This window comes from Octodon degus, unplaced genomic scaffold, assembly GCF_000260255.1.
Source record: "Octodon degus isolate 3935 unplaced genomic scaffold, OctDeg1.0 scaffold00040, whole genome shotgun sequence".
Lineage (NCBI taxonomy): Eukaryota > Metazoa > Chordata > Mammalia > Rodentia > Octodontidae > Octodon > Octodon degus.
This window is the reverse complement of record NW_004524616.1, coordinates 10,545,009-10,559,517: the sequence shown is the minus strand read 5'-3', so window position 1 is coordinate 10,559,517 and position 14,509 is coordinate 10,545,009. Positions and strand designations below refer to the sequence as shown.

General features: G+C 41.0%; 1 protein-coding gene across 1 annotated transcript in view; it reads left to right on the top strand.

Annotated features, from left to right (window-relative positions):
- Positions 1-14,509, top strand: part of Megf10 (multiple EGF like domains 10) — a 192,742-nt gene that overhangs the window by 169,312 nt on the left and 8,921 nt on the right. Inside the window, exons 17-22 of the mRNA XM_023715305.1 lie at positions 516-644; positions 3,140-3,268; positions 5,238-5,366; positions 7,509-7,745; positions 9,064-9,188; positions 10,485-10,608. Coding sequence (XP_023571073.1) covers positions 516-644; positions 3,140-3,268; positions 5,238-5,366; positions 7,509-7,745; positions 9,064-9,188; positions 10,485-10,608 — 873 coding nt within the window. The remainder of the gene's footprint in view (positions 1-515; positions 645-3,139; positions 3,269-5,237; positions 5,367-7,508; positions 7,746-9,063; positions 9,189-10,484; positions 10,609-14,509) is intronic.

The window sequence follows — 14,509 nt, the reverse complement described above, 5'->3', positions numbered from 1 at the left end:
TACATAGAGAGAGAGAGAGAGAGAGAGAGAGAGAGAGAGAGAGAGAGAAAAGACTTAGCATCATTGTTTTTTAATTGGTTAGTGGATTGTTGACCTCCACTACTAAAATATGAACAACCAGAAAGTAGTTTTGACTTTGTCTTGTTCTCTGTTACCTCCCTGTGACTAGTGCCAAAAACAGTGTTGGGCACATAGGAGGTATTATGTGTGTGTTTGTTTAAAAACTGCACCTGTAAACTTGAGATGACTCTTCTTCCACTGACAAACTCCACAGTTATAAATTAATATGTATGCCAGTAATGGTGGTCATTGATGAGGTTAAATGGCCTTATAAGTTTTAATGTAGAATTTGGGGTCTTTGAACTAACTAGTGGTCTTCATATGCATTCCTGGTTCTGATGTAATCTGCTGACCTATCTTCCACAAGGGGATGTGTAGGGGAAGATGGAACTTCTGTCCATGTGGTGCTGGCCTCAGAACGCTAACTCACTTGTCCATGCTTGTTGTGGTTTCAGCCTGTCCACCTGCCCACTGGGGCCCCAACTGCATCCACACTTGCAACTGCCACAATGGGGCCTTCTGCAGTGCCTACGATGGAGAATGTAAATGCACTCCTGGCTGGACAGGGCTCTACTGCACTCAGAGTAAGCCTTGGGCCTTTGAAGGGTGATTACAGGATACACCCAGGAGGAAGCAGCCTCACTTCATGTGCCGTGGTTGGGCTCACCCAGGGTCTCTGGCATGAACTATGTTGTTTATATGGCGACCTTTCTCTATCCATCCACATGTTATAAGTGGTTAAGACCAACTTTTAAGCATTCTGTCTCCAGATTGTACAGGGACAATGAGGTAGAAACAGGGCTATGTATGATAGTATATGATTTCTTTCTCTTTGCTCCTTTAACCCAGCCATATTTATATGGATGAAATTTTGTGTCATTTATTCTAATAGCACTTGGATTAAGATAAGTAATGAAGATTAGAAAGGTAGTGAAGACAGTAAGACTCACTGCCTGACAAGATGGAGTTCAGTGGTTCTCAGACTTAGCAGGGCTCACATTCACCTAGAAATAACAATGAAAGCAGTATGATGTTTCCCTTCCTAGAGAGCCTGTTTCAACAGATGGGGGCTGAGACCTATGGATTTGCGTTTCTGTCAACTGGCGGTAGTAGCAGCCTGCTACCATGCTTTGAGAAGTATAGCTCCAGTTATTTTTCCCATTTTGCATCCTGTGTTGTGCTGGCCATTTTTTTCTATGAAGCTTTTAGCATCATGAAATGTGATGTGCAAAGCTTGCCACAACTGAGCATCACTGAGGGAAAAACTTGCCCCTCTTTCTTTTAAATTTTTTAAAATATTTTATTGATTTATTTATTTGGTATAGGATCCTGCTAAACTGCTCAGACTTGCAGTGATCCTCCTGTCTCAGCCTCCCCAGAGCTGGGATTACAGGCGTATGCTACCACACCGAGTTTTTGGTGGCAGCACGATGCTGCCAGGCTTCTGGGGCTAGTATGGCATGCAGTACCGAGGATCAAACTTGGGCCCTTGCGCTTGCTAGGCAGGTGCTTAGATTGCTGAGCTTTCTCCCCAGCCCAAACCCTTCTTGCTTTTAGTTGGATAAATGATACCAGATAGAAACAGGTACTATGATTATTATTATTGTTCACATATAATTTAAAATTTTAGCAAAGGGCTAAAAGGAAAGATAGATCAGAAATTAGGTAATTCTTATTTAACACTAATAAGTAGACATAAATAATAGTCTGAACAAGGGAGGGTAGCTGCTTAATCAATATTTGAAAGGGAGAATTGGTAAGAAAAGAGCTGGGCCCTGGTATGTTTTCCAGATATTGTATATCAATAATTTTTTTTTAATTAGGGCTTCCCGGGCCGAGGAGATGGCTCAATGGAATAAGTGCTTCCCTGGCAAGTGCAAGGGCCTGAGTTCAATCCCCAGTTCCGTCAAAAAATAAATAAATAAATCAATTAGGGCTTCCCTCAAGCAGATGACTATTTATTTATTTATTTATTTATTTATTTATTTTTTGCGGAACCGGGGATTGAACTCAGGCCCTTGTGCTTGCCAAGGAAGCGCTTATTCCACTGAGCCATCTCCCTGGTCCCTACCTTTTAAAATAGATATAACATGATATAGTGGAAAGCGCATGAGGTCTGGAGACGTGTGTCCCTATGGCTGTAGTGTAGTTGTGCCTCTGTGCCACTGGCTAGCATGTATGTTCGGGTACTGTCTACAAGATGCAGATATCCATCCTTGAGCTTCTGGGCTGCTCTGATGATCAAATGAGAGCATTATAATAAGAACCTGGCACAGAGAAAGTGCTAAATGAGCAGATGAGGTTCAGGACACAGTTATTTCCTGGCATCTGCGTCCTGCCTCTGCCTATTGGGCTTTCATCATAAGAAAACAGGAAAATAAAAGGTTGTGCATTATTTCGGCACAACCATTGCATCAGGCTGAGACCATGAAACTCTCTGCAGCACAGCTGCTGGCCCATGTAAACCAGCAGAGCTTGTGTGCATCTGCAGCACAAGGGTCCTCAGGCTTCAAAATCATTCAGCAGTGTACATAGAGCCTTGTTACTTTTTTCAAAGCACCTGTGAAGCAGAGTTGTTGCTTTTTAAGGTAAACATCAGCCACAGTGGTGGAAGTGATGACATTATCTAATAACAGGCATAGCAGACAAGTCCAGTCGCAGAGTTGGAGGCATCCCCTACTGTAAGCAAAAGCATGCAGGTAACTTTAATATAAAGTACTCATTTCAGTCTAGGAAAGTTGAGTCTAAGTAGTTGAAGGAAAGATGAAAGAAAATGCCCCAGAGTTCCCAGGCTTCAAGGGTACTTTGTTGGAAGACACTGGTCTTGCCCTTAAGGGTACCCACAATACTTACACTGACTGGTATGGGACTCTTCAGCCTTCTGCTTGTGAATTACAACCTTTTTGCAAGGCCCTATATTGGGACTTCTGAGAAGACCTGTGAGAAGCTGAGATATGCCCTTTGGTCTTTGTTGTCAAATGGTTTAGTATCCTTTAAGTTTCAACACAAATACATTGGAGACTGGAGATGTGCTCCTCTTCAGCAGCCTCTCACTTCTGCTGTCCCCGCTCTTGCACAGGATGCCCTCTGGGGTTCTACGGCAGGGACTGCGCACTGATATGCCAGTGTCAGAACGGAGCGGACTGCGACCACATCTCTGGGCAGTGTACCTGCCGCACAGGCTTCATGGGCCGGCACTGTGAGCAGAGTGAGTGTGGCTGCCTCGTGGCACGTGCAAGGTTTTTCCCCCCTTTAAAATCAACTTTCCTGGATTTCTGGGACTATTAAGGCAGAATTACTGCAACATTTAAGTTGCAGGAGGGGATGACTGATTACTTACTAGCGCGGTGGATTTTCCTCCCAGGGGCCTGCCTCTCTTGAATCCCATTTTTCTCTCCAGATACTTCTTAGTAATTAATTGCTCAGCACTGGGTGGAGGAGGTGGCAATGCCAGAAAGAAGGTAAAATTCAGGTTTTCCATTCCAGCTTTCTTCTTGGCAGAGGGGATCCAGGTTTACTCCAGCAAACAGGGCATTAGGTGGGAGGAGGCTGAGGGTCTGGGCTCCGCCCCATTGCTGGTGTGAGACCAAGTCCTTACAAGTATTATTCCCCCGTTGACAGCCTTCTCTAGACAGAACTTTTATACTGTTTCTAAGTAACAACTTTTCATCTTAGTCCTGACTTTCAAAATTACCTTTCACAAAGAATACACTCTACTGGAATTATCTGCCCTTGTTTTTCCATTTCCACTCACCTGCTATGCATGGTGCAGAGGGTTAGCCGTAAAGTGAACGCTTCAAGTGAACTCCTTATTGCTTTCCTCTTCAGTGAATAAATAAGGGCTGTGACTTGTGTTGGTCTCACTTTTTTATGGCAAAGGCCGTGGAAGCAGGGGAAGCTCCCCCAGGGTGTGTCCCTGGGAAGGTACCACAGAGCTTAGTAGCTGCAAGGGGCAGTGAAGCTGTCCTCCCTCCACACCACTGTACCCCAGAGCTCTCGGGAAGCCAGGTTGTCTTAGTAAGTCCTGTGTGCTAAACCCTATCCCACCTCAGTAAGTCTTCCCACCAGCAAATGCACCGAGAATAACACACAGGAATTAGCTTAAGACAAAAAGAGCCCAATATTAGTTTTGCATTGTTGTTTCATTTAATTATAAAACAGGTACTGAATCATATGATTGCATGCATGGCTTTCTTTGTGCATATGTCCAATGACTGGTTAAGGTTTTATTAAATTAAAATGTCTTACACGCTTCTGTGATTACTCTGAACATCAAATTTGTCTGTATTTTTGAAGATTTGTAAACAGAACCCCTGCGCAGGTCAGAGAACTCTGATGATAATAGCATGTTGCCCCCTGCTGCTCACTTTATGAAAAACACCAGAATTTTGCCCTGAATGTTTTTAGAGTCATCCTATCTATACTATTCTTTGACATGCAACGTGTAACTCTCATTTCATAAGCGTCCTGTTTTAGTCTCTGACACTTTAAACTGAAAATCCAAAGTTGAAATTATTGTAGGGAAAATGAAATTCTTATCTAGAAAATAAACAAAACTTACCCTCCTCTTCACCTGCTCACCTAATTCAGGTGAGAGTGTATCTTTAGGAGGATACCTGACCCCTAGTAGCACACTATGCGTATTCTAAGGAAGCATCTCTCTCTCTCTCTCTCTCTCTCTCTCTCTCTCTCTCTCTCTCTCTCTCTTTTTCCAGTACGAGGGATTGAACTCAGGACCCTGCGCTTGCCAGGCAAATGCTTATTGTACAGAGCTATCTCTGGTCCTCAGGAAGCTTCGCTTACTGACGCTTTCTGCCTAGTTCCCTCCCAGCCCACAACTTTTCCCTCTGTCAAATTGCTCTGCATAATTATCCTTACCTATTCCACGGGAGCTCAGCACACTGTGCACATGTCAGAGAAGTGCGCATTCAGCTGTGAATGTGTCAGGAGCTGTGATGTTAAGCCACACAGCCTCCATCCCTGTGCAGCCTGGACTGAGAGACCCATCCCATTGCAGGGGATGCTGTGTAGCTTTGGGGCGCCCTGGGTAGTACAAGTCTGTCTCAACAGGAATCATCCAAAAGGGCTCATCTCCAAATGTGCAGGGCATGCAGTAAGAGAGTGTTGTCCGGGTCCCCAAGACCATGCAGCTCCACTGACTAAATTTCCTTTTTCAGAGTGCCCTGCAGGGACCTATGGCTATGGCTGTCGCCAGATATGTGACTGCCTGAACAACTCCACCTGTGACCACATCACCGGGACCTGCTACTGCAGCCCAGGATGGAAGGGAGCACGATGCGATCAAGGTGGAGTATACAGCAACTGCTAGCTCTTCTTGTGTGACTGCCATGTCATGAGTTATGTGATTTTGTTACCCAGTGTCATCATTACCATCTGCATGGCATAGATGGCAACTTAATTTAGTTGCAGGGGATGCCTTAGTGATGCTGTCCTACAGATAAAGAAATTAAGGTTTGGAGAGGTTCTGTAATGTAGTTTGCCCAAGGTCATGTAGCTATTAGATAAGCCATGTCACACCTTTGATGAAAGATTTATTCTCAAACTCATGAGCTTCCAGTTGGGCTTATGCTTTTTTTTTTTTTTTTTTTGCTTTATTGGTATGTAATTAGCATGCAACATACATAAAGTATACAATTTGATGAAATCTAAAATATGCATGTGCTCATGAAGCCATTACCATAATTATGCCAATATTCACCCCCGGTGAGTTTCCTCACTTCCCTCCCAGCCACTACTATCTCTTGGCCCCCAGCAATCTCCGATCTGCTTTCTGTCACAATAGATTAGTTTGTATTTTCCAAAATTCCATATAAATAGAATCATACTGTGTTCCTTTTTGTCTTGCTGTTATGTCTGTTTGTTCAGTCAGCAAAATTATTGTGAAATTAAACTATGTTGTTTTAGAAATCAAATTTAGTTCTTCATGTTGCTAAGAACTATTCCATTTAGAGGTATACCATAATTTGCTGACTCATTCAGATGTTGGGGGGCATTTGGATTCTCATCTTTGACTATTACAGATTAAATTTCTGTCAACAATAGTGTACTTTTCTTTCTATGGTTTGTACTTTCGTTTCTTTTGGGTAGCAGTAGAATGAGTCATGTGGTGGGCATTTGTTTAGCATTTTAAGAGGATTTCTCCCTTGGTTTTTAAGTAGGATGTGTGTCACAAGCACTGGGGAGTATGTGTTACATACACTGTCTCACTTGAGCAGTTCTGCACGTGGGGTAGACGAAGGCTTTGAGAACGTCTTCTTGCTCGGTCTGAAGCTGCCTTCCAGGATGGCAGTGAGCAAGCGAGCAATAAAAGGCTTAGGAAAATTCCTACAGTGCGTAGGTGGGGTCATCTTAAACTGAGGACCATGTAAGCCTCATATTACTATGTTTAAATTCTTTCATAAAATAACTTTTGCATGCTCATTATTTTTATTTGATTGCAATTTCAATTAGGAGTTATATTTTGTGATTGTCTAATTATCACAAATGCATTGTAGTCTCACAATGGTAGCCTCAGTGCTCTTGTTTCCTGGTCGACGGTCCTGTAATAAAATCTTCTAGAATTGAAAAACCACAGGATCCCAGATCCCAGAGGTATTTATTTGAGCTGAAAGCAGCTACATGGAAGCCCTTCCCATCATATATACATGCAGCTCCAGAGCTCTAGGAAAAGTTCAGGTGCTTAATTTCTTGACTTTCTATTGCACCCTTAGCTTCTTTGCTTAATGGAAGAACTGTGTAAAGTCTAGTTTTGAGTTTAATTAGTAAGAGTGTAGGGTGTTATTGAGTATTTTCATAAGAAATGTGACTGTCTTGAAAATTAGCTTTTGACAGGACAATGTCTTCTGAGGTTAAAAGTGCATTAGAATTAGCTAATGGATTAGATTTCTAATGGAGCTTTTGGAACAATGATCACTTTTAGAAATACTAAGGATAAATATAAGATTAATTCTGACGGTGAACATTCAGAATTTATTCCCATACATGCTCAGTACTGAATAATAAAGCAAAATAAAAAGTAGATCGATAATTATACCAAATTCGTCATCCCTCTGAGTGTTAAACCTAAGATCTTTAAGAAGTTTGCAAGCACTCATGCTGAATCTTAGATTCAGATCATGCATTTTTTTTTTCTCCAGTACTGGGGATTGAACTCAGCACCCTGCATTTACCAGGCAGGTGCTTATTCTGCTGAGCTATCTCCCCAGCCCTAAATCGAGTAGCTTTTTTTTCCAAATAGAGGAGGAAGCACCCAAAAGTGTAAAATGTTTGTTTTTCTTTCCTATTCCATTTCCGAAGGCTTCTGAACTAACATTTCGTGAGCTGAGAATATCAAGGCATTAGCATGGTAGATTTTTGGTAAATAGAGATCAAATACTTACCTCACGCACTGTCATGCATACTCACATCTCTTTTCTCCTTTATCCCAGCTGGCGTGGTAATAGTTGGGAACCTGAACAGCTTAAGCCGAACCAGCACTGCCCTCCCTGCTGATTCCTACCAGATTGGGGCCATCGCAGGCATCATCATCCTTGTGCTTGTTGTTCTTTTCCTCCTGGCCTTGTTCATTATTTATAGACACAAGCAGAAGGGGAAGGAAACAAGCATGCCAGCAGTCACCTACACCCCTGCCATGAGGGTCATCAATGCAGATTACACCATTTCAGGTCAGCCTGGCATCCCGTCCCGGGAGGGTATTGACTCCTTGCAAAGTGAGTCTTGCTGCTTTGCCCTCTCTCACCCTTGTCTATTCTCCTGGGGAAAACTTTTTAGAAAAGGTATAAATTGTTGGAGATGTTTTACATCTTAACATAGTAAGATCATAACTATGTTGCTACAATTTTTGTGAGGATTTTAAAAAGGGCCTCATTGTGAGGTTGTTTTGTATCTAGGGAATTCCAGACGAAAGTTTTGACTTATGTGAGGCAGGAGGGAAGGAGCTTGGACTCCCAAGTTTTCCAAGGTCACAGCCAACCAGGGAAACAGAAACCTCTCCTGTCTCTGCCTTTGGTGTTTTCTTCAGTGCCTCCTGCCCCAATACAAGTCATTAACTGAAAATAATCAAATTATATAAGAAAGGCCTTTCTGAGGGCCAGCAAGATAGCTCAGTGGACTAAGCACCTACTTAGGCAAGCTCAGGTACCCTCAATCCCCAGTACCACATGCTGTGCCATCCCCACCCGCGGGCACACTGAGCCAGCCATCAAGACCTGGGGTGTGATGGCACATGTCTGTAATTCTAGTGCTGGGGAGGCTGAAAATAGGAGGATCACTACAAGTCTGAGGCCCCATAACAAATACATGAAAGAAAGAAAGAAAAGAGAGAAAGAACTTTCTGGAATTATCATAACCAAAGAAGCCCTTGAAGAAAGCCCTTTTTCATCTTTTCTATCTTGAGTCCTCACAAAAGAAAAAGAAGATTGTAAGCAGCACATTCAGTCATTTGAAGAAGTAAGGACTTAAGCTGAAGAATTTGAAAACTGAAAAACTTAATTCCTTTTGGGGCAATTGCTAAAAGATTTTCAGGCTGGTTACATGTTTATAACTGTTATGATTCTGAGGGACATGTAAAGTAGCTGATTTAAATAGTTGTATATTTGCAGCACAAAGTTATTGTGTCAAGAAACCAAAAGTTGTCTTTCTTAAAGAGGTCAGTTACAGCAGCAGTAATTCAGAGGATGCCACCCGGGCTCTTATACACCCCAAAGCTAGGAGTAGCTGTTTGTATACTTTCACTTCCTAAGGAGGTGGGTAGGGGGGCAGTTGCCTGCTGCTGCTGCTGCTGCTGCTGCTGCTGCTGCTGCTGCTGCTGCTGCTGCTGCTGCTGCTGCTGGGAGCTGTGCTGAGTGAGCTGTGCAGGACCGGTTGCACCCAAGCTTGGTATATAGAAGTAGTGCAAACATTCATTTTGTTATTTTGATTTCCTTTTACCCACATGCATCTAGGGGAGCCTCCCATGTTAATCACACCTTTCCCTTCCTGCAGAAACCCTGCCCCACAGCAGTGGAAATGTCAACAGCCACTACTTCACCAACCCCAGCTATCACACACTTACTCAGTGCGCCACATCCCCGCATGTCAACAACAGGGACAGGATGACCATTGCCAAGGTAAGAGGAGATACCTCGAGTCTCAGAGGGGGGGAGAGCGAGCGAATGATGAAGGCTGCAGCTTGCCTGTGCTGCTCTCAGTACTTCGCATGCCTCGCCTACTCAGTCTCTCTAAGCAGTGCTCTGTATATGGCAACATCTCAAGGGTTAAGGATGAAGAACTCAGAAATGGGAGGTTCAGTCTCTCCAAACTGCTGGCCTCTGCCCAGTGAGGTAGCTGCTGTGTGAGACTCTTCCTTTCTCATACAGTATATGTCATTTGCATCATGCCTCCTTGGAAAATCTTTTTAACTTTATGTGAGAATTTTTTAAAATAAAGTATCATAAGGACATTAATAAAAACATAAAAGATATATAGCAGAATCAACCCTGTATAAAATCATTGTCTTTTCTGATCATATGTCTTCTGTTACCCTTTCCTATTTGTACTTGAGTGACAACAACGATAATAATGTACTCATTTAGATTGACTCATATGAAATTGCCATTTTTGTAGGTCAAAACCAGTCAAAAAACTAATCATTTTCCAAGTATACAATAATTTAATCTTCATGCCAATCAGGAGTGATTATTATTATTCCCATTTTATAGATCATGGAATGATACACCCACAGGCTAGAGACCCAACTAGAGCTCCCCACAGTGTTCTGAACCCTAAACACCTTCCCCTCCCAGTTGTACCCCAATTACATTTTCAGTTTTCTGTGAGTGGCTCCCCATTGTCCATCTCTATTAGAATAAAACCAAGCTAATTAACTTAATCTCATTGTCATTAAATTAATACAGCAGATTTTAATTATAATGCCCCATTGTTAAATGGCACTTCATGTTCTCCAGGGACTAATAGCCACAGCACCATTTATTCTCATGCTAATCAGGAAGGGAGGCGAAGTAGATCATCCCACCCTTAGGCTGGTCTAGAGTCAGAAGCGCTCACTTTGCTGAAATCTCTCTTTCCTCTGGGAAACTGCTGAGTTACCTGACTCACACTAGGTCACGCAGTTTGATCAGAAAGCTTAGATCAAGGCCTTATGTTTTGCTTCAGTTCAAAGTTCTGCATATGTAAGCATCGATAGAGTTTCACTGGTGCAAGGTAACAGAGTAAAATGAAGAAATGCAAATCCTAAAGGCATGAATGGCCCAGAGGGACCTACATTCCTTCTGCCTTCCAGGAAATGTCACCTCAGCCCCTTGCTCAGCCCCTGTGAGCTGTGGACTCTTCCCTGGTCAGATAACACAGTCCCGTATAACACTGTATTCTCATTTTAAATCTTTTATCATTTTTGTTTTGAACAGTCAAAGAACAATCAGCTGTTTGTGAATCTTAAAAATATGACTTCGGGGAAGCGAGGCCTACCTGTGGACTGCACGGGGACGCTGCCGGCAGACTGGAAACACGGGGGCTACCTCAATGAACTCGGTGCGTTTTTCTTGCAGGACTAGAGCACACTGTACCTGCTCCTCACTGACATGGTTGGAGGGCCGTGCCTGTGTCACAGGGTCTGCAAACATGCACAGAAAACAAAATAGCAGAATCACATCTGATACTTACGATAGGGCTTATTGCCATTCTAAGTGCTCTACCTGTGTAATCAACATTTATTGAGTTCCTACTATCATCCAGGAAAGGATAAAGAGACAAATGCATCTGCCTGCCTGTAGCTTACATTCTAGGTCTACACAAATTAAAGTCCCTTAATTTCCACAAGTAAAGGACTCCACTGGGCACTTGTATTAGAATATTAGAATCATCACCGTCTCCATGTGATAGTGGAGAAACTTACTCATTAAGACCTAGAATGACTTGCAGAAGACCTGGTAGCTTATAAAAACTTAAGTTGGCATTTTAACCTTGTCAGTGTGATGCCAGACTGGGCTTCTCTGTTTTGTTTTGGAAGCAAGGTGTTTCCATGTAGATCAGGCTGGCTTTGGATTTACTATGTAGAAGACAGGCCATGAGTTCATGATGATCCTCTTGCATTAGCCTTTTGAGTGCTTCTTCATTCTTTTTTTACCTTCGGGCATCACACTTGACATCACTCCAATTTTAGATGAGGCAATGGAGGAATCAAAAGGAATATTGATCTTCAGAGTTTTAAAAATTGGGATACAAAAAGAAATTGGGATACAGTGATGTTCTTAAAAATTATTGAAGATTCCAAAGAGCCATATCTATTGATATTTACCACAGTATAAATTAAAACTGAAAACATTTTAAAATAATTGTTTAATAGCAACCTCATTCAGAATATCACAAACATTTTATGAAAAATAATATTTGTCTGTAATTAAAAACTTATCAACAAAGAAAAGCCCAGGTCCTGATGGGTTCACACTGAATTCTATAAGAAATTCAGAGAAGATTTAATACTAACTTCTCAAACTGCAATAAAATAGAAGTGGAAGCAATGCTCCCTGACTTGTTCTTGGAAGTGAGTATTACCCTGATACCAAAACCAGAGAAAGACCCACTCATGAAAGAGGAATACAGGCCAACTTCCCTAATGAACATAGATGCAAAAATCCTAAATAAGATACTAGCCAACAGTATGTAGCAAATCATTAAGAAGATTATACCGTTACCAAGTGGGATTCACTCCAGGAATACAGAGGTTGCTCAATATATGTCGATCAATAAATATAATATACCATATCAACAGGGTCAAAGACAAAATTCACATGATCATCACAATAGATGAGAAAAAAGCTTTTGACAAATTCTGACACTCATTCATGATAAAAGCCCTATAGAAAACTGGAAAAAAAGGTCTTTACCTCAATCTGATAAAAGCCATCTATGACAAACCAACAGCCAACATCATAATAAATGGAGAAAAAATTAAAGATTTCACTTTAAAATCAGGAACAAGACAAGTATATCCATGGTCACCACTCCTATTCAATATAGTTCTGAAAACATTAACTAGAGTAGTTACACAAGAGTGAAAAATAGAAGGAATGAGGATAAGAAAGGAAGAAGTTAAATTATCATTTGTAGGTAACATGATACTCTACATAGAAAGTCCACAAAACTGCACCAAAAGACTTGTAGATTGAATAACCATATTCAGTTATCATATGGATACAAAGCCAACATTCAACAATCAATAGCATTCCTGTAGATAACAAACTTGCTGAGAGAAATTAGGAAAACTACACCCTTCACAATAGCATCTAAAATAGTAAAATACTTAGGAATCAATCTAACAAAGGGAGTTTAAAAAATCTTCATATTGAAAATTATAAAGGGCCAGCCAAACAGCTGAGCAGATTAAAGCACCTGCTTAAGCAGACACAGGGGCCAGGAGCTCTATCCCTGCATCTGGCGAGCTAGCCCTGCCCCTGGGGCACGCTGTGACTGCCATTGAGACTGGGCATGGTGGAGCACACCTGTAATCCCAGCACTTGGAAAACTGTAAACAGGAGGATCACTATGAGCCTGATCTATGCAGTGAGACCCTGTACACTCTGTCCTAAAATACAAAAAAAAAAGGAAAAGAAAATTACAGTATTGTGGAAAAGGAGATCAAAGAGAATTTCATAAAATAGAAAGGTATCCCTTTTTCTTGGATAAGATGAACCAACATTGTAAATGCCCATACTCCCAAAACTGTTATACAAATTTAATGCAATCCTGATCAAAACACTATTAACATACCTCACAGAACTAGAGAAAGTATTCCTTAAAATTCATTTGGAAACTGAAGAAACCTAGAGTAGCAAAGGCAATCCTGGGCAACAAAGGTAAGGCAGGAGGCATCACAATCTCTGTCTTGAAATTCTACTACAAAGTTACTACGATAAAATCAGCATGGTACGGGCAAAAAAGAAAATAGAAATGGATCTGATGATCAGACATACCTCTAATGTATTCAGCCATCTTACCTTTTATAAAGAGGCCAAACATGTTCCATGGAAGAAAGATAGCCTCTTTAACAAATGGTGCTGGAAAAACTGGCTCTCTACAAGCGAAAAACTAAAACTAGATCCATGTCTATTGCCATGCACCAAAGTCAAAATGGATAAAAAAAAATCTAAATATTGAAATAGAAACAATTAGAAATCTTGAAGACAAAGTTTAGGCAGAGAGTTCATGAACAAAACTCAGGTTTCAGGGGAAATACTTCAATGAATCAACAACGTGGATCTCATCTTATCAAAAAAAAAAGCTTTTGCACATCAAAAGAGATCACCATAGAGTAAAAAGACAACCCACAGAGTGGGAAAAAAATTTAACCAATCATCACTCAAAGGACTTCTGTCTAGAACATATAAAGAATTGAAAATATCAAACTGTGCAAATTCAAAGATATCCAAAAATGTGTATCTGAGATAAATAAAAATTTCTCAGATGAAGAAATACAAATGGAAAATAAATGAAGAAAAGATGTTCAACATCATTGGTCATTTGAGAGACAAATATTAAAGCAATACCGAGATTTTATTTTACCCCAGAAAGAATAGCTGTCATCAAGAAAGCAACCAATAACAAATGCTGGATGGGCTGCAGGGAAAAAGGAACCCTTCTCTGTTGTTGGTGGGAGTCTAGACTAGTACAAGCATTGTGGAAATCAGTGTGGAGAGTTCTCAGAACGCTAGGGTTGGTATTCCCATTCAACCCAGCTATGTCTCTCCTCTGTATTTATCCAAATGAACTGAAAACATCAGACCACAGCAACATATGTGTGCCCATGTTTCTAGCAGCACAATTTGTGATAGCTAAATCTTGGAAACAACCCAGATGCCCATTAACCAGGAATGGATGAAGAAGATATGATCTTTTTATACAATGGAGTACTTACTGAGCTATAAAGAAAGATAAATTTGAGACTTTTATAGGTAAATGGATGCAACTTGAGACCATACTCCAAAGTGAAATAAACCAGATTCACATGTATAAACATTGCGTTATCTCCTTGGTATGAAAAACTGAATGAGTAGGAAAGTCTAAAATGTACAATAGAGGGCTGGAGAGATAGCTCAGTAGAATAAGCGCTTACCTGGCAAGCACAAGGTCATGACTTCAATCCCTGGTACCACAAAAAATAAAACTAAATAATTAAATAAAATAAAATGTACAATAGATACTGTGAAATGGGGAACAAAATTGTACAAAAGGAAAAGAAAAAGTAGGATGGAGGAAAAGAGAAAAGATGGAAGGGAATAGGGAAAAAAAATAAGTCAGTTATCTACAGTGTCTCTTGTGCTAATATTGTTTGGAGACATTTTAATGCCCATATCTTATATTCTAAATAACTACTCTAAAGATAACAATAAGGGCCCAGGAGATGGCTCAGTAGAATAAGTGCTTGCCTGGCAAG